Source organism: Acromyrmex echinatior, chromosome 11, assembly GCF_024713525.1.
Source record: "Acromyrmex echinatior isolate Ae372 chromosome 11, ASM2471352v2, whole genome shotgun sequence".
Classification (NCBI taxonomy): Eukaryota; Metazoa; Arthropoda; class Insecta; order Hymenoptera; family Formicidae; genus Acromyrmex; species Acromyrmex echinatior.
The window spans coordinates 11495389-11522026 of record NC_141862.1 but is presented as its reverse complement, the minus strand read 5'-3'; the positions used below and the strand labels follow the sequence as shown (position 1 = coordinate 11522026).

General features: G+C 33.0%; 1 protein-coding gene across 5 annotated transcripts in view; it reads right to left on the bottom strand.

The window, feature by feature from the left end:
- Positions 1-26638, bottom strand: part of Sarm (sterile alpha and armadillo motif) — a 99818-nt gene that overhangs the window by 35769 nt on the left and 37411 nt on the right. The window contains exon 1 of one of the 5 annotated variants that reach the window (XM_087410993.1): positions 17060-17983. The exons of 3 other annotated variants lie outside the window; for them this stretch is intronic. In XM_087410993.1, the coding sequence (XP_087267119.1) occupies positions 17060-17140 (81 nt within the window). In that variant the 5' untranslated portion in view covers positions 17141-17983. Of the gene's footprint in view, positions 1-538; positions 988-17059; positions 17984-26638 lie in introns of those variants that run through there. One more of the 5 variants, XM_087410991.1, reaches the window with a different exon arrangement.

The following is a 26638-nucleotide window of genomic DNA, read 5'->3' as shown; positions in this document are numbered from 1 at the left end:
CGTAAAATTTCTGTCACGTAATTTTAAAAGTACTTATAGTACAAGAGTCGAGGAGACTCCAATCGAAGGGAATCGAAATGTTCGTTTTATTTCCGTGAGGAAGTCACGTAGCAGCTGGTGCCATAAACGATGACTCGCGTGCATGAGAATACTTGTAAACGCATTGAAAATAGATTTTCCTCTCTGTCTCGCGAATTTCTGTTTGTTTTTTTCTTTTAGGTAGACAACGATGAGATGCACATTTTCATGCAATTATCGCGACACGCGAGGTCACGTTTGTAAAGTCTGTCGAAATAACTCTGTCGCTTTTTAATTTTATCATGATTACGGATACTGTTGACATTAAAATTAATTGTCGAGCCAATCTTGATAAATCACACTGTGTAACTGTCACTTTCCTTTATTACTTCTTTACAAACGAATTTATATAATATTTAAACATTATTCACTTAATACATTAATCAATTGTTACTATTTCAACATGTCTCTACTACTATAATTCATTATTTATATTATTTCCTAAGCATTTAATTATTACATTAAAAATAAGAGAAAAGATGATAAAATTCTGTTAGATGCCAACGCCTCCGATAAAATTGCGAGAGAGGAGAGATTCTCCTGAAAGTAACGTTGTTCACTGCGCGAAACTCACGGATGTACTGCCGATTTGTCGTCGCGATCTCTTGATATCATATCATCGACTCGATGATTCACGCATTTACTGTCAACGGAGTTGGCGCGTCTACTGACGACCTTACGATATAATGAGGAAGACATCGCCGCCGTATCGATGGTGATGGTAAGGAATCAGCTGGCTGCACAAGGAGGAGAAGAAGAAGAGTAGGGATTGAAGTAGTCGCGAAGGAAAGGCAAGGTGTCACTCGAAGTAAGAATCGCATGGTGGTAGCAAAAAAATTCGAACAAGAGAACACCTTTTACATCTTCAATTGCTTACAGAGAAAATTATAAAGAAAATTGATAAGAATAAGGGCTATGAAATTAAAAAGAAAAATTTGCGTACAACAGTTTTTTAAGAGTTTGAGAAAATTATATTTATGTCAATGTGTAATCGTATATAATTTTCTTTGGTGATTTTTTTCTCTCTTAATGTTAGCATTATTATACTTATATATTTAGGTAGAGAAAGAGAGAGAAAAAGAGAATGTAAAGTTAATAATAAATTTTTCTTTTATATTTATTTCGAATTATTTATTTGGATGAGTAACTTCCTTCTTTCCTTAGCCGATGACGTAACTATTACTCTTGGATCACTGTTGCAATCAATTTATCAATTGTAAGATTTGCATTTTAGATAGACCATGAATTTGCCTGAACACGACGTTTAATGGAGGGGATCCTCGCAATAGCGGTGCATGTAATAAGCACTGCCTTCCGAGAATCATACGTGTGCAATGATTCACCCTGCTTGTGACCGAGGAAGAGAATAGAATGACGACATTCTCGAGATAGGTATTCGGTGTGTAAATACGAGCAAATGTACAGCGATTTCGCTGAAGTCTTCCAAACGCTTCTCAAACTCGATAAAGAGTTCGGAAGTGAGACTTATAATATTCATTTTCCAAAGAAGAGAAATTTTTAAACAAATTTTCTAATTAATGAAGTAATATTTTTTAACTCATTGTCAATCTTTTTCTATGTTATTATTTTTTCTAATGATTTATATTTTTTTACAGTTTTTTTTACAATCTGACTTAAAAATGCAGATATAAATTTCAGTGGTTTCTATTCTTCATTCTTGCTTGTTTTATAGATCTGACATACATATCTTCATTAATTTTTTTTTCATGTATCTCTTCCTTATACAAATTTCAAGTCATAGTTTATATCGAGGCATAACTTATATTGAGATTTTAAACATGGTTCTTGTACGATTCCTGATATGGCATCGCCACACGGCACTTCGTTAATCATGCCTTTGTTGTTGTCAGATACCTGGAATCGCGCGGACTAATTATCATTCGGTAGTTATTCTTGCATACGTTTACATCGTCGTCGACGATCGATATCATTCGTCTTGAATCGATAGCGGCACGTAATCTCTCGCCATATAAAGCCATGTAAATCATTCTCGGCGCACGACTCGCTGTTTCCTTTTAGCCGGAATTACGAGTTGGGTCCATTCATTCGACTGATGATGTAATTGCAATCGTACTACTACATTCCGCTGAATTGAACGGATAAAAGCAGGATCGTCAGTGCAAGATGTATCATCGATGATGTAACTGCTGCTGTAATGTTAATTTTGTGTTGTTAATTGTTAATTCAAAAATCTCTCGCAACTTTTTGTGGAATTTTCTTGAATAATATTTTCTATTTGTTTAAAATTATTTTGCATGGAGGATAATTTAAGAGAATTATATGCTCCCTTTTGCTTATAATTCTTAAATTGGATAAAAAAATTAGCATTTAAAATATGTGATAAATGCATCAATTTATATGTGTTAAATTTATCACACAGAATATTCATTTGTCTTTAATTCAAATTAATTTTGCGCTATTAATTATATGTAATTATATGTATTAACGTTGATAGTTAATTATAAAAAATGAAAATATATATTGTTTTTTTTGTAAAACTCGTGATACATTTTGCGTTTTATAATAAATAACAGTAGGAAAAATAAACATTTATTTTTAAGGTACGTTATTTTTTTATCATTTGTATAAATATTCATAGAAACTTATATCGAGACTTGTAGGCTATTCACAATAACAATTGGCAATTCAGACAAGTTGAAGCCTTGAACTTGGGAACTCGAGGAAGACGAATAACAAATGTGATACGATTACCACGACTCGGTCTAGTGACTCACTTTTGCGAGTCAAGGATGCGACGATTCTTGTCAAAGCATGATCTCTGGGAAGTAAATTGCCGGTTACTCAACCGATGTTAGTCTACTAAGAAGCAGTTTTCAATACTGACAAAATCGTAACGAAGATATACCTTAGTTTAAGCGAACGAAAGCAAAATTAAGTCTCTCAGAAATAGAATCGACTCATCTATGAAGTGGAATTCGAACATTCGTCATTTCCGGAAATATTGAATACTCCGTTTTTGATCTTTCGTATTTATATCATCGATCAATAAATGTCTATGTACATGGCCAACATCTTTATGAAACTTGAAGATTGAAGACTAACTGTACGTATAAATTAAAAATGGTTTTACAAACTTACTTTATAAATAAATTAATAGTTTTCATTGTCGAATAAATAAAAATAATTATATAATATATAATTTATTTAAAAATTTTCAAAATAATTAAAATAATTTTATAATAATTTATTTAATTGTATTTTATTTAATTGTAATAATTTAAATGAAATCAATTATTAAATTAATTGTAAACATTTGAAAAATGAGTCAATTATTCCTTAAGAATTATTTCCTCCATCAATTATTTATCAAATGTTAATGTAACAATAACAAAAATTAAATTTATTTTTTAAATTAGCCAACTGTAGGCAAAACATTTCGTGCATCTCGACTGTCTGAATTGATTTAACGATATCTATATCTATGTATAGAACCAAATAGCAATTTAAATATTCGCGTGAGAAGAGCGAGTGGAAGATTAAAGAATCTAAGAAAGAGAAAGAGAGAGATAATCAGAGTGTAGCTTCTTAGCTTCGATTGGTTCGAATGTTTCGCATAGCGTTCGGTACATCGAACCTCTCCTCTCGCCGATCTAAAGTTCTTACAGGCAAGCAAGCAGGCCTGTTCTATTAGGATGCCGGACATAACTGTAGAGATTCAAGGATGTGTCTGGTTTTTCTTTTATCACCGCCGCGCACGAGACGTTTACTGCCCCGAGAATTTTCATTCTCGGCCAGATAATTATCTCCGATGCACCGCACCGGTCGACACGAATGCTCTTATGGTCGTAAAAGCATATGCTTTCCCCCTGCTTTCGCAAATGAAAACCACAGCTTTCTGTTCTCCGTGTTCTCGCTAATAATATACTATACACAACACAAGAATAAATGGCATGTGCAGTAAGTGATTAACAAAGAGTATAAATAATCTATGTAGAAACAAACGAGAAATTAATATGAATAAAAACGATGGATCTGAAGAAAGAAGAGTAACTGCGCAAAATCCGAGCGATAAATTAGTTTCAAACGTGCTCGGCAGGGCCTCTTACAAAAACCTAATTTAACCAACGCACGTGTCTGTTGTGCAGACTTAAAACCACATCAACTTTCTAGCCGGTGCACACATTGCTCTTCTAGATGCGTTGCGTCTAAATCGAGATATACTTCAATTGACCAGTGCAACGCGTCTTGCAACTAAACTCAAATGACGAACACCACTTCGCGAAAATAATGTATCATTTTAGCAATGTAACGAAAATTTTTGACAATGAAAATTTCGTTGCGATTTATATACATAATTAATAATATCATTAATTATATTTTGTATTAATTATATTATATTAAATGTATTATTACTTATATAAATAAATTATTTCGATATTTCTATATTTTATGTACTTTATATTTTACGTTGTTTCCAAAGTTCGTATATATTTTAAGTACAATTTCATAAGTGATACCTAATCGAGTCGCGTACAATTGAGCAACGACATAATGATACAAAACGAGTCTCATAACCGGTCGCACGCGTAATTCTATCTCATCGCAAGGCTTGCGATGATTCACGACTCCTTATCGGAGGGTACTTACACACGTGGTTTTCTTCGCGGCGATAAGGCAGACGCGCGAGCATGAGAAAGCGAATAATATTTTCATTCGTGTCGCTATTTACGGCGAACGCGGCGGCTCTTCCGTGGAAAAAGATGATCTTCTTCGCGCGAAGCTCGTTAGCGAGCAGAAATTGCGAGCGTATGCGAGACGCGAGCGAGAAAGATCGAGTGAATCATTACACATTTTTCGTTAATCACTTCGCCACTTCGAGCGACTTGATTACCCTAATTGCCGTTCTTGTCGATAACGGATCGTGCATTAATCTCGAATATTTGCATTTGAAAGAATCATTTGTACTTAAATAGATATCTCATTAAATATTAAATATCATATTTTAGAAAGCTTGGACATATCGCTTAGTGGTTACCGATATTTTATATAAGTGATATTATTAATATTATCATTATCTTTATAAAGTTAGAAATAGCTATAAATCACTTTTATTTATATTAAATATTGAAATATTTTTAATCATCACGATTTCACAAAGTATACATTCTCTCTCTCTTTTTCTCCCTCGCGATTTTTAAGATTTTTTTTCGAGAACGTAGGTCAACTATAAGAATTTCAACCTGCACGCAGGTGACGAGTTGTCAGATTGATGAGTCACAACGCGCGCACCTCCAGAATACCATCACATACTCAAGGAGGCAGTTGCAGAACGGGAGATGAATGATTCATCTCGATAGCCTCCTTCTCTTTCTTTCTTTCTCTCTCTCTCTCTCTCTTTTTCTGTTATCTAGCTATCACGCGAAAAATTCATTGCAATCGCAGTTATGCAAATACACTGAAAATACGCATTATGTCATACAAACGCGGCAAAATCATCCGCTAATTATTCACTGACGAATCAATCGTAAAAATTATGTTGTGTTAGATCGTGATATTCACGCGATCTGTTATATAAATATTATGGAAATTCGTAATTATTTTCTAAATATGCAAATGAATAGCGTAATGAATCATTACAGCAAAGTAATGCCTATGCTAAAGTAACGAGCTAATTTCAAATTAATCGAGGCATTAAAAACACTCTTTCTAGCTCTGCTCGTGTAATTTATATATAATTTCTTAATACTTTGCTGATTAAATCTGAGAAACTTATATTATTGTATACTTATATTATACGTGTATAAGATTTATTTATTGATAGCAGAAATTAGAAATAAATAAATGTATCCAGAAATCGGTATAACATATTAGAATTTATAAAAGTTCAAAATTTTTCTCTGAAATTTTTGTAACAGCTACTAAAAGTAGTTTTGTCAAAAGTCATTTTGTCAACAAAGACAAACAATTGTCTTTTTATCTTCTTAAATGTTCTAGAAGAATAAATTTTAGTAAAGAATATGTTGCAGAATCTTTAGAATACTTTTCAAAGATAAAAATCTCTAAAGCCAAAATGGAAAATATTTTGAAGCACATCCTAATATATCCATCCTTAATATATTAAATCGTTCGAAGCGATTGAAGCGAGCTTGAATGAACGAGTGGATGAATGGAAGACGTGAATCATTCGAGCAGGAAGTTCAAGGTTGCTCGTTACGATACTGAAAGAGACGTATGTTTATATCGCATTGTGCGTTATCAAGAGCACGCAATGCGTGCGGTCATTCAACATTCTTCTGTCACAAACTTCAGAAAAAGGTCGATCACCTCGTTATCAATTTTCAAAGAAAAGAGGAATTAGCAAGAATGTAGCCACATTCTGCTGATACCATTTCTGCGAAAATATTTTCAAAACATATATTTAAAAATCTCTCTTCGAAAAATCTTAGAAGTATTGTGAAAACAATCTGAAAAATATTCGGGGATTACTCCAAGATATATGTTTCGTAGAAATATTTTTGGAAAATAAAAATCTACAATTATTTTTATATTTTTGATAATTGTTAGCTGCTTGAAAATATGAAACTATCTGGAACATATTTTATATTAATATATTCAAAAAATATTTTTCATAGAGAAGAATCTATAGCGATTATCTTCTCATTTTCGATAACTAATAATAATGATAAATTTATTTACGATTTTCGCTCTCTTATATATATATATATATATATATATATATATATATATATATATATAAATTCTGCAAAGAATTTAAAAAAATAAAAAAAAGGATTTTATCGATCACGTTATACTCATGTGAAGTTAGAAATAAAATTTGAAAGTAAAATTTAGAATAAAGGCAATAGCAGGACCTGTTTTTTTTATATCGTATACAAGAAGAGGATCGCTTCGATGATGATCGTCGGTTTCCAAAAGAGGCGTCGGGAAGGACAATGATATCAAAGGGGCAGAAATTCGGTCGCGATGACTCATATCCCGCTCGTGCGCGACACCGTGCATGGAAACGCGAACGAAACTACGGACACCATGAGTTCCCATAGCCGGGGGCCAAGGCAACCTCGGCGACGAATGCCGATGAGTCACGAAAGGAATTCCAACAGTGCGAGCACGACTGGGCCCCGCAAACACGAGAAAAAAAGAGAAAGAAAGAGAAGAGTGGTCCCCGGACTCCCCATCACGCCTATAGGTCAGTAGACTCAGACTGTTGCGTATCTATACTCGCGTGTTTTGGCGACGACGTACGTACGTGCGTGCGTGCGTGCGTGCGTACAAGCATACACGCTCGTATGCCTGATTGATTCTGAGACATGACTTACTGGTGGCTTGAGAATATTTATAATTATCGTGTGATACATCTTACTTTAGTCTCTTTCGTAATATTTCGTAATTTGTTTTTGTCATTTATTCTTTAGGATATAAGGAAATGATTGAGAAGAGAATAACTGACGAGGAAACGACGAGGAAATTATTGGAACTGACCCTCACCGCGTTTGATGGATTTTATGATATGTTGTAAAGCACAAAAAAAATTGTAGACACTTTTTTTTATATCAAGTTTATCTCAAGGTTAAAGAATCGAAACAAACTCTCGAAGATAATGAATTTCATTTTCGAAGAAACGTGAATACACAGTTATGAAAATAAAATACAATAAAATTTTTGCATAAAACATTTTTTCGTATACTTCATGTTGTAAAGCACAAAAAAATTTTAGACATTTTATATCTGCCTATCTCAAGGTTTATCTCAAGGTTAAAAGATCGGAACAAACTCTCGAAAATAATGTATTTCATTTTCGAAGAAACGTGAATACACGGTTATGAAAATAAAATACAATAAAATTTTTACGTAAAACATTTTTTCGTACATTTCATAATCTCGAAGGTATTCGTTGGAAAGGAAAAAAATCTGTTAATTTCCGAGAGATTATTTCGATCGTTAACTGAGCAGATAAAAAAATGTAGGTAATATTTTTTATGCTCTATAACACATCTAAAACTCATCAAAATCGATAAAAGACAGTTCCGACGGTCCTCTTGTGAAATATTCTACGAGAGCGATTCTTTCAAAGAGAGTTTCCCTTACGATGATAGACTATATTTTTTTTATTACATATATGAATCCAGGTTCGAAGTTATGTGCATAAGAGATATCGGATGGCAATTATCGATCGAGAAGATGAGATGCAGAAAAAAATGCTCGAGAAATTCATGATGCACTCCTCCCGAAGGGGCGCGGATGCATGCGGAGCGCATCACCGTGACTCATCGCTCGCGGTTTCACGAGCGGTGAATGCGTCGAATGCGAAAGTCGAATGCCCATCTCGTCTTGCGTGTCGTTATATTGTGCGTACATGACAATACTGGGGATATTGCACTATTGCAGCACCGTTATAACGACCAGACACCATAGTGAATGTAGGTAGTCCAGTGGCTCTCACATATTAAATACAGCGCATCTCACTAAATTACAAGTAAATCGTATTAAAACCTACATGTATATGAACATAATCAGTACAACAAACTGATACAAACTGATAAATGTCAACTGCAATATATTTTATATATTATAATTATAATTAGTGTTATGTAAAATAAAAGTTGCTTCAGATTCCGCAACAAAAAGCTTAATTTATATGTATACTTTTTAGGAAAAACGCATGTTATTTGCGTATTTTGATTATTCTGCTCCGAAGAGTCGTTTTAAAAATTTATTCAAGTCGATAAGCCGACCCACAATGCATAGATCGGGTCAACGTTCGCAAAGAGATACGTGTTTGTATAAACCCAGACGGGTAATATTCGCAACATTTAGGACAAAGGATCTCCGGAGAAAAAAAAATAGCGGAGATTCAGTCTGCCAGCGATTTACATGAAAATTAAACGGAGCACTCACCTGAAACAGAGAAAAATAGACGGTGTTCCTTTAGTCACGCGCGATCGTCGTGCAACGAATTACAATATGAATAGGCGAGACGAGATACATTGGACCCCTTTTAATCACGAGTCCCGACATGTCCTCTACCGATTAGGTATATCATCGCGACGGAAATTAAATGGATTATATCGGCGATAGAAAGCGTTTTTTTCCGTCTTTCTTCGTAACTAATTATCGCAATCAATAATCATCGAATGATTTTATCATTTATTTGTGAAATTGACGCATAAAATATACATGTCTAATAATAAGAAATATATTAATAAAATGTATTTTAATGCAAAAATAATGCTATTATTTTTATTAAACAACGACAAAAAAATCATATTTTAAACTAATATAAGCTTTAAAATTTTTTATTATAGTTGCGAATTTTTTTAGCACTGATTTTATATTTTATCTGATTTTTAAAACAATAAATCTGTTTAATGGAATTGAAAATTTCACATTCGCTATCTTTTATAGTACTCTATTCGAAATCAATACGAAGCATAAAAAAAAAAGAGAAGTGTACACTGATTAATATTTAAAAGATAATTATAATTACATTTCGACGAAGCTCGTTATTTAATTGCTTGTTCCTTTAATTACGAATAACAAACGCGGCGAAATAAAGATTGTATCATTATTTATCAAATGTCTCATATATTTATTGAAAAGAAGAAACAGAGGGGAAAAAAGGCAGAGAAACGATAAGAAAGAAAGACGAAGATGAGGAAAATGCGTGGGCATCGCTAATCAGGAATGGCGCCACCCGAGGCGGATTATCAACCTGCGAGTCTGCGAGGTGCGTCAATAAAAATGTGCACGGGAGACGGTGCAGGAAGAGGAAAGCGAGCAAGGGAAAACGAGCAAGAAACGAGATCTTGTAAACTCGACTCAATGCAAATGACCGCACAATCGCGATCGCGATCGCGCCCGCCTACATTAGAGATTCGCTGCCGTATTTACGGCGCACATGTAACGAAACACTTGGAAGAAACGTGATTCGCAGTTTTGCGGAGTATGCCTAATTTTTGTTTACGGAGAAAGATAAGATAATTCGAGAGTTCACGGAAGTAAGAAAATCAAGACTACCATCTTCAAAGTAAGAAAATTATCATTTCTCTAAATTAAAAAAAATATATTAGGTGTTGGAATTAATTCGTAGCGTTTTACAAGTGATGGGAAGTACTTTCATTAATGTATTTTTTAATGCTCATGTGAAATAAATAACATTCTTTCATTAAAAAACGCTACGAATTAATTCCAACACCTAATATATATAATTTCCACTCCTATAAAAGAGAAATTACAATTTTTATTTTTCAGAATAAAAAAAAGAATTTAATAGACCAGAAGATTAAAAAATCAATTTTCCAATAATATATTATAAACAAACATCATTACTTTAAAGAGCGGATTTTCTTCAATTGTTGTTGTCGAATAGTTATATAATATTAAGAAGGATATATGCAAATAAAAATGTTGTAAATTATTGCTTTTGTAATGACGATCGTAAAATTCAATTTAATTTCTTCTAGCAATGAATCTTGTTTTTCTATTTTTATCTAAATGTCAATACGCGATTAAATAAAAGAAACCATAGCTCCTCTGGAAGGTCGATAAATATTATAATAGAAGAAAAAGTATACGAAACGGTCATGTGAGCGTATTAGAATGCTAATCCTTGTAACTAGTATCTGCAAGATCGTTAGTCCTTACAAAGTGCGAGATAGCATACCGCTAAATGATTCTTCCATCCGCAAGGACGCAAGTCAATTATCTTTTTTTTTTTTATTAATTTACATCTTTTACTGTCGTTCTACGTTTATAACACCAGTTGCAGATACAAACGATGCAAAAAATTCCTTCGAAATAGCGTCCATGAATTTTTTGTATCTGTCAATTAAAATAATTAAAGACATAATGAAATATGTGTGTAGATGCAATAAAATATAAATTTAGAAAAGAAAAACGTAATATAAAATACTAAAATAAAAATATAATATTTCACACTGATAGTGCAAATTATATTTCTTCAGCGAATATTAGTTTTTAATTTGCAATGTAATATTATCATTAAATGTACATAGATAATGATAATATTATTATTTATGAATCGTTTTGTCACATACATATTGACTGCTAAAAATAAACTACATGAATATTTCGCCTTAAAAAATCCTGTGAGGTGTTGCTACTGGAGAAAAAATATGAAATGCGACGAAATATCCTTGAACTATCGCATTCTAAAATCATATATAGGTTTTCAAAAGCGTTAATATTAGCGTTCAAAAATAAATATGCAAAGACAACGCCGGTGAAGGCAGTACCTGAATTCCTTCAACAATTCTACCTTGAAATCCTACAACAAATCGACCGCTTTCCGTTATACAATTGTCGTAAAGTTAAATGATCCAAACACCAGCTGCAACCGCAAACAGTTTAACGGGATGTTTTAATACGGACTTCTCATTCTTACAAAAAGGATTTCATAATTGTACCAATAACAAAGATGCCATGCAAACACGTACCTATTAAAAAGGAATTATTATAATTAAAAGTCTCTTCAATATATTCTCATGCACTAAGCATGAATTTACGCAAAATGTTTTTAATATCCCTTCGAAAATCGATATAAGTAAAAGTTTGAACCAAGTCGTTTATTTAAAAAAAAAAAATTAGTTATATAATTATAGTTATATAATAGTTATATAATTGGTTATATAATTATAGTTATATTATATTATAGTTATATAAAATAAAAAGTTATGAGTAAAGTCTTCTACATAAAAACGTGTTTGTGGTATTAAATTATATTGATAATCGACCTTAAAGATTGTGAAAACGACTTAGTAAACTATGGAATAATAAAATTCTGTTTTCTAATTATCGTATACGCGCACACGCATTTCATGTACGTAATATTTGCGGAACTGCTTGAGTAAACAATACAGCGCGCCACAAAACATGGATATTATTACCGGTAGCATCTTTTTTTTTCTTTTTTTAAAACCGATGACTCAGAAATGACATTTTCTCTTCGGAGCCAAAGAGACGCGCGCGTGTCGCGTTACATGCGATTTGCGTGACATTTCTACGACAACAGAAATACGATTCGATAGCTAGACTACATCGTGAAGGCGATATTCGACGCCGTGGTGACCGGCCAGTCTGGTTTACATCCCAACAAGACTATACCTGTACCCTACGTACGTGAGTGGTCATGTAACTATGCAAACTTAAGACAGATTCGCTTTTCGAGATCAAAATTAATAATTGGTAAAAAAAAGGACACGTGCCAATCTCAGGAAACGCAATCTTTTTTTATGGCGCTTTTAAGACAAGCTCTAAGTGACCTTTAAAACAAATGACATTTCAATTTTTTGCACTACTATTAATGTTACTCTGTCGTGATAATTTTAGATTTTGTGATCGCTGTAAAGAGTTATTATGTTGTTCCGCTTGTCCAAGTAATATCGAGCATGAATTGCCTTATAGATAGAACTATTGCTCGAAATAGCTCTTTTCATTATGCTCACGAAGATTGAATCAAGTGCCAACAATTGGATAACGCTAAAATGTAATATTTATGTATAATATATTTAATGAGAATCAAGATAATTGCGTATGAAAATTTTGAAACGCTCTTGCACGTCTCACGTAAATGTACTTATTAGTAAGAATTGTAGCATTAAGTCACGCTACGATTACTGGATCTCTTATTCATTTCCGGAATGCTTCAGCGACTCCGGAATTCACCACGACTGCAACTGCACTAATCCTCAAATGAGAATGATACGTATTGTTAGGCGAGCTGGTCCCTAACTTCGTCTCATCGTATTATAGCCGCAGATTAAATGCATCCGGTCCGACAAAGAGCGGTAGCTTTTGTGAAGAAAGTGCTAAGTTGTAAAAAGTCGTAAAAAGTCCGTTAGATTTTCGAAGACGTATCAGTGATACGTCTCTTTAAACGAGATAAATAAAGTAATAAAATAATCGTATTTGTATTATAAACTTTGTAATGAGATCTTCGCGTATTTAATAAGGTCTTTTAAATTACGAAAGCTTTTATAACATTAGTCATATGATTAATTCTCACTGACTAATTCTCTTTTCATAGGTACACAAATCTTCGCTAATATTTCTCTCATCAATTAAATTATAGAAAACAAGAGCAAATGGAGAGCAAATTATTATAATTAATACAAGCTAAACGAACACTCTTAAATTATCATTAAGACAAAACTCGGACCGAGACGAGGTATCAAATAAATGTAAATTTCTCTGAAGGCGTCGTATGAAAACAGCATTCTATCTCCTAACTCTCGGCAATTTAATGCAAGTTACACTTAATGCCCAATCGCTTGATTGTCTTAACAAGATCCACTCCTTCCCTCAACCTGTTTTTTTATGCGTGCTCAGCGCGAGAATAAAGGAAAGGGATCTCAAAGACTGGACCATAAGTAGAAACAAAATTCAGACGCTAACATTAAAATAATATTATAATATTTTAGTTATACAATCTTTTTCGAAAGATGATAAAAAAAATATGCAAATTCTATATGGAACAAGTTTTGTAGAAAAATGAAACAGATATATTCTGGAACATGCGACACATCGTTTTCGTACATAAATGATTTTTCGAAGATAAAGTAAAGGTCAATTGCTTAATTTAATTTCATAATAAAGTTATGAATTTAAAATATTTCATACTTTAAATAGAGATAAAATGCTAATGTTGACGATAATAAAATGCCGAATCTCTTAAATATTACTAGAAATTCTTAATATTGAAATTCTCGCGGACGACACTGGTTAATATATCTGAACGAAGACAAGGAACGGAGAGGACCAGAGACTGAAAGGGAGAAGGTGCAGAGGGAAAAGATCCGAGAGTGCCGCCCACGGAGACGGGAGAGCGGATGCCGGGTCGGCGGGGTCACCTCTCCAACAAAATGAATCTTTTATGCCTCTCTTATGACGGAGTCGCTTTTACGACGCTTCTTCGCGTCTTCGCGTGCACGCGCGCGAGAGAACGAGTCGTTCTTTCTCCAGACTCAACGAGAAAAAATCGGCTCCGGCCGTCTCACCGCACGTTAAAGCGACTGAATGGGATCAGAGCATGAATCGGATTAATCCTCCCCCTTCCCCTCCCCTCCCAAAAAAGACGTATTTAATTGCGCGAATAAAATATTTAATTGTGCGCGTATACAAAAACATTTAATTTTAAATAAAAGATAGAATTTTATGAGTAAGAGAATATTTCCAAATTTTACATGATTTTTGTTTATGTTTGGTATGGATAAATATATATTGAATAATTCTTTTGACAAAAGCGATAAAAAAATATAATGGAATAAATTTATTTAATTATTATTATTATTATTAAAAAGACGCGAAAATATGGTAAAGAAATTATATAAAAATTTAGCTATAATAGATACAGATTTGAAAAAAAATTTGTACTATTATGAAAGAAATTACAGTTAAGACTTTCAAGTTGATTGTTACTTTTAAGTATGTCAAAACTTTTTGCAGCATTGAAAATCATGCTTGAATTTTCTACGTAATTATTTTGATGATAATGAAGTTATTTTTAAATTTGTAAAACTACATAAATTTCCAAATATATTTCAGCAAAATTGTTCTTTTTTGTGTATCTGTGCAAATCTCAAATTACAAGTAGCTGTGTATTTCTAATGTGACATGATGATTCATACAGGCCTCGTAAGAAATGATCGCGGTCTACAAAAATTTTCGATTCTTCCTTCATGGCTATTTCGAACACGAGCCGCGGCAGTTTTCGTTCGCTTCTCACACGTAGAAGAGCAAAACGCCACTACCGCGTGTATCAGCGTCAACATTCTCTCTTTCTTCCTCTCTTTCGTGAGATATATTGATATTAATATCGTTCCAACGGCCGTGGGGCATCTGCTTAATGAGAACGATCGTCGCTCGTGCCATGAGCTACCCTATTATTCAATTTAACAATGCGACCCCACGTGACGCCTTCTAATTGCTTACCGGAAAAATTCCTAGATGTGTCCTCAAACAATCGCACATTCTTTAAATTTTCAATAATAAAAAAAAAACAGTTTATCGAAAATTTTGCTTATAAAGGAAAAAAATAGATTTTTTAAATACATCTAAAAACTGCCATATATAGAATAGTTCAAGGATTATACCCGAAAAATCTAAAAAAAAATTAAGTTGTCAATTATTTCATGTTGAAATGTATTTTAAATATCACAAATTTTTTATTAACGTCTTCTTCAATATCATTTTAATAAAAACCATCAATGTACACAAAGTTATTATTAACGATGTGTTCATTTTAGTGCGGTAAATAATGAAGCGTGAAAGACGCATTAATGAGACTGAACCAGACGAGATAAATGCTTTTCTATTACGAGAAAACTATTCTAAATATAACGAGACCTAAATACAACATTGCAGAGAGAACGATGCAGCCGTGAATTTTACTAGGAAACTGCATACTTGAAGAGTATTCTATAATTCTTTTCGTATTCACTAACTTCTGATCCTCATCAATTTGGTGATATTGATATGGATATAGAAATATGAATCTTTAATAAATTATGTTAAGTCAAACAGCAAAATAACAAGTTCAAAAATGCAAAAAATTTGTAGACTGAATAATTAATATATTCTACAAAATAAATATTCAGTATACTGTATATAAATCTTAATAATACAAGATATTAATAATAAAATAAAAATAAATAATAAATAATGATAAATAAACAATAAAAATAAATATTCAATAAATACTGAAATATAAAAACATTGAATTAATGATGAAAGAAGCTAATAAATATGTATTAAAATGTTTCAAAATATTAATTTTTTATTTAAATTTATTTATAATTTGTAAAAACATCAATTTACTATATTTTAATAAAAATCTATCAAATTTTTTGCCAAGAATGGATTAAACAAAAATATTTATTTTTCAATTTTATCAACTTTTACGAAAATGACACGCAGATACTTGCTTTGAATTATGGACGATCGTTTTTGTGCATACAATGAAGAAAGAGTTGTTTTGTATCAACACAAGAGATAATTGGCATTTCTATTTTGCAATAAATAAAGTGACATGCGTGTAATTCCAAGTGACATTCGCATTGGCAGAAAAAAAAGTAATTCGCAGCTGTTCTCACGAGAGTTTAATAAACCAGTAGAGGGATTCAGTCGTCATTACATAAGTTATCGCCAGCTGTTCGCGGGATTCGCCAACCAAAAAAGATTGCAACCCGTCTGAAAAGTCGAGCATAAACATGGCAACGAGCCAGAAAAGTCATCGTGAAAAATACAGTGGCAACGCACTTGTTGTATCTCTCACTTCTCTTCCTAAAAAAAAAAACGCGTTTCGTTTCGTACATCATGTTGAGAAAGTGCGAAAAAAAACCATTATGTTCACAAAATATTTGATTTAATCCTAAATACAAACGTAATTTAATCTTGCTTGATGAACTTTTAATTCTACGATTGAGGCGAATCGTAGTTTTTCAAAACAAATCGAAACGTCGATGATTTCTACATTGGAAAGATATGAAAATAACGAATCATTAAAAATTAAATTTTGTGGCAATTTCAGAAGAAAATAAAAGTAAATATTTCTTAAGAATTAATTTTTCTAGATTATACAGAAATGAAAATAATGTTATTGGACCATTAAAATAATTTTGTTGGACATTCAAACTAATTGCTAGAATATCAAAACTTCTTGCACCATTGCTATCATTTTTTAGTTTGCAACATAGTTATTTTGATATATATATATATATGATCCAATAAAGTTATTTTTAGAGTTATATCCAAAATTTTAGATCTTTCAGCAAAATCATTCTTTTCGTGAAAATTTGAAGCACGTATAACTTTTTAAACTTGTGTGTGTCAAGTTGAAATCTATATATGATGATATTATGATGAGTGATGTTTTCAAGGAAATTGAATTAGATGATAAAAAATCATACATTTGATTAAGATATGATAAGAGTTCATGTAACTTTTAGATGTTCAAAGCTTTTACCTTCGTGTGAAGACCCGAGAAGAAGGTACGCCGTGGCATGGAATACGACGACATGTTGATTTTATTGACGACCATTGTCATGCTAGCTACCAGATGGATTTCCTTCTCGCGATACGTCGATTCAAAATTCGAGATCTTTTATCCAATCGTTCGTCCTCTCTCATGCAGCATTGACATGCAACGTGACACTTCGAGGACAACACGTTCGTGCTCGTGTCTATCAAATGTACTTATCCGCACGCTCCACTTCGAAGTACCGTGACCATCTCAGATTTTTCGTAGAGTTATGTTCCACTAAAGAAATCATTAACCAATCGGCACTGGAAAAGCCTGAAGAGCAAGCATTCAGGGGTAGAAACTCGCATAAAGAAGCAAAGACTCCCGTTATCGAAGATCCGTGATAGCACAAGATTTCCGCTAAAACTTTTCTCCCGAGAGTTATGTGAAGATTCTTGAAAACGATCGAAGTATTCAAATCCAGTGTATACAATAATACTGAATAGATCCCATCGAAGCTCGAAGATATTTTGAAACGTCAATCGCTCTCAGTTCTGGAGATTTATATTTACTTCCAAATTCGACCAGCCCAAATAGATCTCCTCTTCAAATGTCACCACTTGGACGTCCCGTTTGAAATTTACTTAGGCAACGGCCATCAAACTGTCAATTTCATTTCTAGCGCAACATAGAATAGAACACATCACCGACTGTAGCTCGAAGATTCGGTGACAGTCAGCTGTTCTGCGTTCCAGACTCTTGTACTTGTCTTCGCAGTCATGAATCACATCAAAAGGATTTCTTCTCCTAGAGACATAGAAGTACTCGATGAGAAAGAAATTCCAAAGAGAAGTGTGTAGCAATGGAAGACCGTCGTGTACCTTGGAGTCGGACGCGCGCGAGAGTACTGAGGGAGCGCTCCTCAGTGGTGTTATATATAGCCTCCCTACCCTTTACTCGACTCGAACGAGGCCTCTTCAGGTTCGCGCCTCTTCAGGCATCGCGGGACGTCGAACGGTGGCATTACCGTGACCTTCGAACCCGGAGGGATGTGTCGGGGAACACCCCGAGGAGGGATAGAACGTCGATCATTGGAGGTTAGACAGGAAGACGATCGTGGTAGGGTAGCCAGAGGCCGGTCGCAAAGCGCAAACGATGACGAGATCGATTCGCTACTCGCACGATACGGTATGTCGATCTGATGTTGCGCGAGAGCAACCAATGTCAGCGGAGTGGAAGGTGGGAGATGTTACGGGTATGGGTGACGAATACTTGTTCTTTTGTAAGCATGTGTAGAATAACGATCGTTGTTGAACACGCTAAACATGATGAAATAATTTGCGACGGTAGACAGGTACTATTGTACGGCGATTATCATCGGCGCCGTCGTAACTTTTGTGAAATTAGCGATAACTCTATGGAACAGGATTATACCTCTGGCGATACACAATTTCAATTTGTACATTTATATTATAGAAAAGATATCTGAATCCAATTTCGCTATTTATTATAAAGTAGGATCGATCTACCTTAGTCAAAAATATTGTGTACATTATTAACTGTTATTTAAAGTTTTAGATCAAAAATATAAATTTATGAAATTTTCTGTAAATTATTTTTTCAAGAACCCTTTCAACTTATGAATTACCCTTAATACTGATTTTAATACTGATAACCAATAGGTAACAATGCAGAAAGAATTCTAGATAAATAAAAAAAGAACAGGTAAACCTCAGGTCATTCATTTTAAACGTAAGAATATATAAACTTAAATTTATATGTATGTGTTACCCCCTTGTTTCAAGGTAACAAGTAAATCTTATTTAATTCAAAGGAGTAGAATCGAAATTATTGATCTACCATAATTTAATATTGTTGTATTTTTATATTACATAAAATTCCGATAAGATTAAATACGCAAAGAATACTTTTTCATTATCAGAAATTCCTTTTGAAAGGATCACAAATCCGCACTCTCTCGTCACTTAAATTCTATTATATTTCAAAATTTACTTACATTTCTTATTTGTTATATATTCTAAATTTCTTGCAGTAAAACCTCAGAAAAATAAAAATACAACCATACTTGAAAAAAAAGCGAAAATATTTATTTTTCTTGAAAAAAAGAGAGACAATTTTCACTCCTTTTAGAATAAATTTTTACTTCAAAGGGTGAAAATTGTCACTCTTTTTTAAGAAGTAAAATTTTCAATTTTTTTCAAGGTTATATTTTCACTCTTTTGAAATGAGATTTCATTGCAAGAAATTTAGAAAGTACGATTTCAGTTATAACTTTATTTATTAAACTGATTTTTTTATCCCCAATCTAAATTTTAATTCGCTTAACTTCCTGCTTCAGAACAACGCACAGTTCATCCGAAATTTCCTTTCAGTCAGACTTTCCTCGAACCACATATGTATCAGACTATAGCGTGAATAAACATGTAATTTTTTACGATATTATAAAAACGAAACAAATGTCAACAATTTTTCATCGCTTTTCCCGGAACCTCCTCTTCACGGATGTCGCAAAAGAAGAGTCTCTTAGGAATTCCCAAGGAAACAGCTGACGGCGTTAAGAAACAGCAACGAGGATCCGATTAAGGAGGTCAAGGAATAACGCACACGCGCGAGAAATAGCGTGTCCATCGTGTTTTTTCTTCGTTAAGACAAAATTCCGACGAAACGTCGCGAAATTGGAGCGGAAGCGAATTCCGCCGTGGTCAGCGACACACGTGAATGATGGCGAAATCATAGAGAGACAATAAATACATATGACAGGTATAAATGTGAATAAAAAAAATATAATATATGTATAACGTTACATCAGTTAAAAATCATTTTAATAATATTTATATATGTTATTTATAACTGTATTTTTGAAATAAAAATTAATACATATATTTGCTTGATAAATCATTGCTGCAAAAATGAAGAAAAACATCACATAAACAAAAGAGACTATTGCAAGTATATACAATATTTGAATTTTTGTTCAAAAAAGATTTTATAAATGTTTCCTCCTTATTTAAAACCGAATTAAGAAAAATCCTTCTTGCAACGAATCCTGTCATCGAGAAGATCGACAGCGTAGACGGTTAGTAGGCGTCGATGAATCAGGTTCGAACGTCTCGACGCCATTAATTCCGAACGACGACAACGACGACGGCTCCTACTTGCGACGAGTGCTCCAGAAAGAAAACGATAAGTAGCAAAACGAAAAGCGAAAAGAAGGTACGACGACCGCTAGTTGAGCGTGCATTCATTTTCGCTCCTACGTGCCTTCAAGAATGAAGAATGTCCTATGATCAGTAAATATTTTTCCTGATAATAAAAGCATGGACGAGAAATATGTAGTTCTCACGCAATTTATATGAATTTTGAAAAATTGAAAAATACAGATATCCGATTCCTTTCTTAATCTTAACGTCAACGTATACGAGGTCTGATAAAAAAATAAGCGAACTTTTTGAATTACTCGGCAACGGAGCGTCCTAGCGACATGCGGTTTGCAGCACTACAATCGTTATAATCTTCTGAGTAATTAGCTTTTTTAAAATTGTTTACATCTTGTTTTCAGAGTTATTGCTATTTGAGTGCAAAACGTGTTTTAGTGTTTGTGGTGATTTTCGTCTCGAACTGAATTTTTATTTTGGGAACTAATTTTAATTTTGGGAAAAACAAGAAAAACAAGAAAAAGTCGCAGAGAGCAAGGTCTGGGGAGGCTGGGGGAGGACAGTCATCTGATTATTGGCACAAAACTTGCAAATTAACAAGGTTGAGTGGACAGGTGCATTGTCATGGTGAAGGAACCATGAGTTGTCTCGCCATAACTGTGGTTTCTTTTTGCGAATTTTTTCGCGCAATCTTTTCAAAACGCCATCATAATACTGACGATTGATTATTTGATCTTGAGGCAAAAATTGCAAAAATTCATTTCGAAGCGAAAATCGCCACGAACACTAAAACGTTGCACTCAAATAGCAATAACTCTGGAACTAAACGAGATGTAAACAATTTTAAAAAGGCCAGATTACTCGCAAGATTATAATGATTATAGTGCTGCTAATCGCACGTCGCTAGGACACTCTGTTGCCGAGTAATTCAAAAAGTTCGCTTATTTTTTTATCAGATCTCATACTTTTACAAATTATTTTAGAAACCACGACCTCTTAATCCCAACAGCATTCATCACAAAGTTCGGAATGTTAAATCGCTCGTGACGATTAGAATTGTTTTCATGACAATTACATCTGTCGGTACAAAATATTCACCTCGTCATTCGCCTACTTTCACCTCTTGTGTAGATTATTATTCGAATTTTCAGCTCAATGCGTAGTCGGAGTCGTCAAATCAATCACGATTATCCTATGAATTATTTACTCGATGACGGGTGAACAATTGCGACGATAATTTCGTCATGGAGTAAAGAAGAAGTATCTTATTGGGAGAGCAGTCTTCTCAAGCGAGCCAAGGCTGTACTTTTCAAGCAGCCATGATGCTCTTTTCGCCCTTTCCAGCTACAATTTAATTTGTTTTGATGACATTTCGATGGTATCATTACAATGCAGTCGTTTTCTTCGTTATAATATAGTATTACGATATCGATTAAAATAATAATTATTTCGATCTTATATAATAATCCTTCCTTATAATAAAATATAATTTTATATTTCCTTTTTCCCATCTTGATTCACAATTTCAATATATAAAAAAAGAATATAAAATATAAACTTAAATTATTTTTTATCAGTCTAAATAGAGATTAAAATTAAAACTATATAAAATAATTATTTACAGAGAATTTTTTGTATTATTATGAATAATTAATTTGTTATACACATCTTGTCACATAGATCTTCTCTACAAATGTTTTCTTTACAGGACAAGAATAAAATATATTAAATATTGCAAATGAAATGATTAGTCATTCAAACGGAAGCCAAAGAACAATGTTACAGAGAAAAAGCGTAAGAAAAAAGGGGAAGAAGAGAGAAAAAAGCAGACAAGAGAATTGTTAATCGCATATAACACGCATGATGGATGTAAACTGCTCCCAGTGGTAGTAATTTGCGTCTTTTTCCTGTCTTCTCTGCTGCTTCCTCTCGGCATTGCTCCTCTCCCTCACCTGCTCGATTCATCTGTTAGCTTATGTAATGCTTGTGCAATAATCACTAACGTTTAAGCAATTGACTGCCTGCGGCAGTACCATGACAGTCTCATTATGATGAATTAAAGGAAAGAAAAAAAAAAGAAAGACCACCAAGCACTGTTTTGTCCTTTCTCGGTCAACTTGTCGAGCTTGACATTGCCGAAGCAAGATTTATACCGTCGCGTTAATCTACCATATTTCCGCTTTGTATTTCTCATAAATTTTGTGATATCTTGCATGTACCAATCATATCACATACATGACAATTAAAAAATAAAGAAAATATCATAGGTATTCCATAAAATAATTTTATAGTAATAAGGATCAAGACAAAATTTAATTTAATAATTTAATTGATTAGTTGTCCAAATAGAAAGTGATTTAACAACAAAAAATTTTTTATTTCTTAAAAGTCTTCCTTTTGTGTTAAGGTCACAAAAATATTCAGGCATTTAAAAAGATGAGTAGACATTGCATTTATCATTAAATTTTTTATATTAATAGTAGTCATTAAATAAATAAGCGTTATCAATAAAAAATCATCATTAGTTGAAATATAACGACAGAGCAAATATATGATAGAGCAATGATAGAGAATGCAGATATAATCATACTAAATATGCGAAACACGAATCGAACACACACAATTATGCAATCTAAACGCAACTGTACCCTATCACTTTATATAGCGATTTTATTACAAATGAAATCCGGTCAGGAGTTTATCGTTCTGTATTCTCGGAAAGGAGATGTGTAAGAATATGCGGTGAAGGTCGTAAAAGCAAATATGGAAAATGTAACAACGTTTACTGCAGAAAATAGATGTACTCATAATGTTTATTGGATTAATCAGAAATCGAGATCACAAGGAGCAGGGACGCGTTTATAAAATTTGCGCCCAGAGGCGTGTAATTTTCAAGACAATGTAGCCTCCCCCTCAAGCTTCCAATCTATATCAATAAATATTATTCTTTTTGCATGCCTCTAACTAAATTCACAAATACATCGACGAAGTGCTGACGAGGAAGATAACATAAAACGATGTATTTCCGAAGACCCGGTGTGATGAATTGCAAAGAGAATTATTCCATCACAAAAAGAGAGTAGCAATTATTCATTGTTAATGCAATTATATAAATTTGCAAGATTACGCGCAAACATTGTGCGAAGCATGATACTCTCGATTCACGAGTATCTAATTGTAACTAATAATAGCTATATAATCTTTTTCTTCCAAACAAGGATATAGAGAAAAAGTAGCGAATGATTGTAAATCCCTCTCATCATAAATATCATTCCATTTCTTACTAAGAAATATTTTTTTTTTAATATTATTGTACAATCAAGAACCAATACAATATAAATATAATAATAATTTATGCAATATATTCTTATGCGGATTTGAATATGAGTAAATATCTATCTAATATAGACTCACATAAATGCGTTCTTAATTGATAGAATATATGTATATTATATATAATATAAAATCTTTCTAAGAATTAAATAAAAATTAAAAACAATAATTTAAAATAATACTAAATCAAATTGGATATTAAAAAATAATTAAAATTTAAACTAAATTAAAAAAAAATAATGAATTAGAAAAATTAAATTACACTTCATTAAATTTATATGTTAATAATATTAAACTGTCATATAAAACATGAATTATAGTATAAAAAAGAATACGCGAAAATTTCTGTTTTGAAGATAAAAATTTCAGCAATGCATTTTTGATGATTTTTCTCGCGCGTATTTTTTTGTAAATATTTTAGCGCAGTTTATTAGTATTAAAATTGGAAACAAATTAATTTGCATTTATAAATTCTATGAATTGGCTTGACATTTCGCCAAATTTACGCAAACACGCAGTGCCAAACGAATAATCGAACATCACACAACTGTTGCCAAAACACGTAGAGATTGTAAACTTACAAAACGTGAGTTATTCCATATGGAAAAATTTTCATAATTTCCTGCAATCCTGTCTCTCTCTCAAATTTTGAATTTTATGTACTTACAACTCGCATTATCAAAAACATTTTCATTTATAAGTATCTATATTTCTTTTTATACGTGGATAAAATCCTTAAAAAGAATTTTGTTATTTCTACTAAATTATTTTTATTAATTTATTTTTACTAAATAGTAAAATCTATTTAGACTAATATCTATTTTACTAATAATAAAATCTATACCGACATAATTATTTTAAAAGATATTACGTCTTTAAAGAAATGAAAATTATAAAGTAAATTATTAAAGATATACTTAATATATTAATAAAAAGAATAAACTATAATTTATTTAAATTCCTCTTCTTAATCCTCTTCCTTCTCTTCTTTCTCATCCTCGTCTTCATAAAGTTCTTCCGGTGTCACATCCTCTACTCCTTCAGAGAAATATGCCGTTATTACTTCTTGAACCTCCTCGTCAACTTCTGTCACGAAGAACGGCTCGATGCCGGCAAAAGCCAGGAAGGTTTCTTCGTTGATTCTTCGAATTATCACCACAAATACCTCAACGCCAGTTTTGTACTTCACCTTTCACAAATAACTCTTATTCGTCATAACTGCCTTTTCATTGTTAAATTATGATAAAAATATAGTTTATTTAATTTTTCATTTAAGTTTATCGAAGTTAAATTATTATAGAAGAGAAATTATATGTATTTAATTTGATTAAATGTTATTAAATTAGTTGTATTATGATTGGAGAAAAATAATACACCTTTTCGAAATCCTGGGGTGAAGACGCGAGGCGTCTCGCGTAAGGCCGATCGAACTCGAAGACGCCGAAATGTTCAATCGCATCACAATTCAATTCGTACGCGTCTCGCACAATGTTGAATTTCGATACTTCGAATTTGAAAGCACACAACGGCGGAGGAACTGTCGGCTCTTCGTAAGGATGAGCTTTCTCCATGTAACCCGAAAATAGAGTCTTGAAGGCGTGAACTTTACTTCTAGCCTACAAAATTCCGTGTTTGTATCAATCTCTCGTTCGTTGTAAATTTTCAATAAATAATACTTCTTTGTAAATGCTATTATTATTGTTATAATTTGTATATAAGAGGAAATATTCGTAATAATTATTATATCGTAGAATTTTCTTTATCTTTCCATTAAATTAATTTAACGTCCCGCTCAATTTGAAGTTCCATTCAATTTAGTTAATTAATTTTCAAATATTTTCCAGCTTCGTCGACCAAATACCTGAGGAGGTACCCAAACCGCGGGATACACGCGAGATACGTCATCCTCAATTTCCGGCTCGTACTCGTACACATGTCTCTCCATGTAAGGTGTATCATAAGTCGGTCTGATCTCAGGTCCTTCAGTTTGTGAAAAAGTCGGTGGTCCTTGCGTGAGGATGCTAATAAGATAATTCTCGACATCATTGATGGCACGGACCGGATACGAATCACGTTCTGGACTCTCATAAGGATATTGAACCGGCCAGTCTGGATGGGGTGGTTTGCCTTTCAACCTCATCGCCATGCATTTCCCGTCGGTTAGCCCTGAATAAGCCCATTCATATTCATTTTTCTATTATTTTTCCCTTTCCCTACTTTTACTTTCAAAACTTACAACGATATATGAAATCGCGACTGTACATAGAGAGTGAATATCATGGATTGTGACATACGACAATCTATCAGTTATTACGTCACTTAGAACTCATGATTATTTCTGATCCTGGGACTTGCCTTTCCGGTACCGCACCTTTTATCAATTCCTCGGTGATGTCGACGCCGCTCTCGACGAACATCTTCTCGATCATGTCCTCGTTCAGCTGGATCCGTGCTTCCTCCCTCACCTCGTAGCATTGTTTGAAGAGATCCTTCACGAGTTCTGTATACGGTGGACTGTGCATCTTATCCCGAGGTCTTCCACGTTCGTCTTTAAAAACCCACGGATAAAGCACCAGCACCGTATCCTCGCACAACTCGACCATCATTTGCGCCATAAATCGCTCGTATTTTTCCAGCCTCTCGGCTTCTTCCTTTGCTTGTTTCTCTTCTTCCAGCGCTCGCCTTTTTATCGAGATGGTTTTTGTAAATATATGTGACTCTCTTTTTTCGAGACTGCGCTTTATTTGCTTTGCGACGCGAGATTTTTGCGAATAAAATGTCCGACAATATGTCCAAATAAAAATAAGAAGAATTAAGAGGAAGATTTATAAAATACACAATAAAGTTATTGTATTAAATTATAAAATTATCATTGTATTATAGTCGTTTTACATTTGCTACAAAATATCGCTGTATCTGATCACGCAATTTTTTTTTCAATTTGTATTGTAATATTTTGATAATTGAAAAAATTGATCAGATGATCAGATACAGTGATATTTTATAGCAAAACGTAAAACGATTATAGTACACAATAATTTTATAATTTAATACGATGACTTTATCGCATATT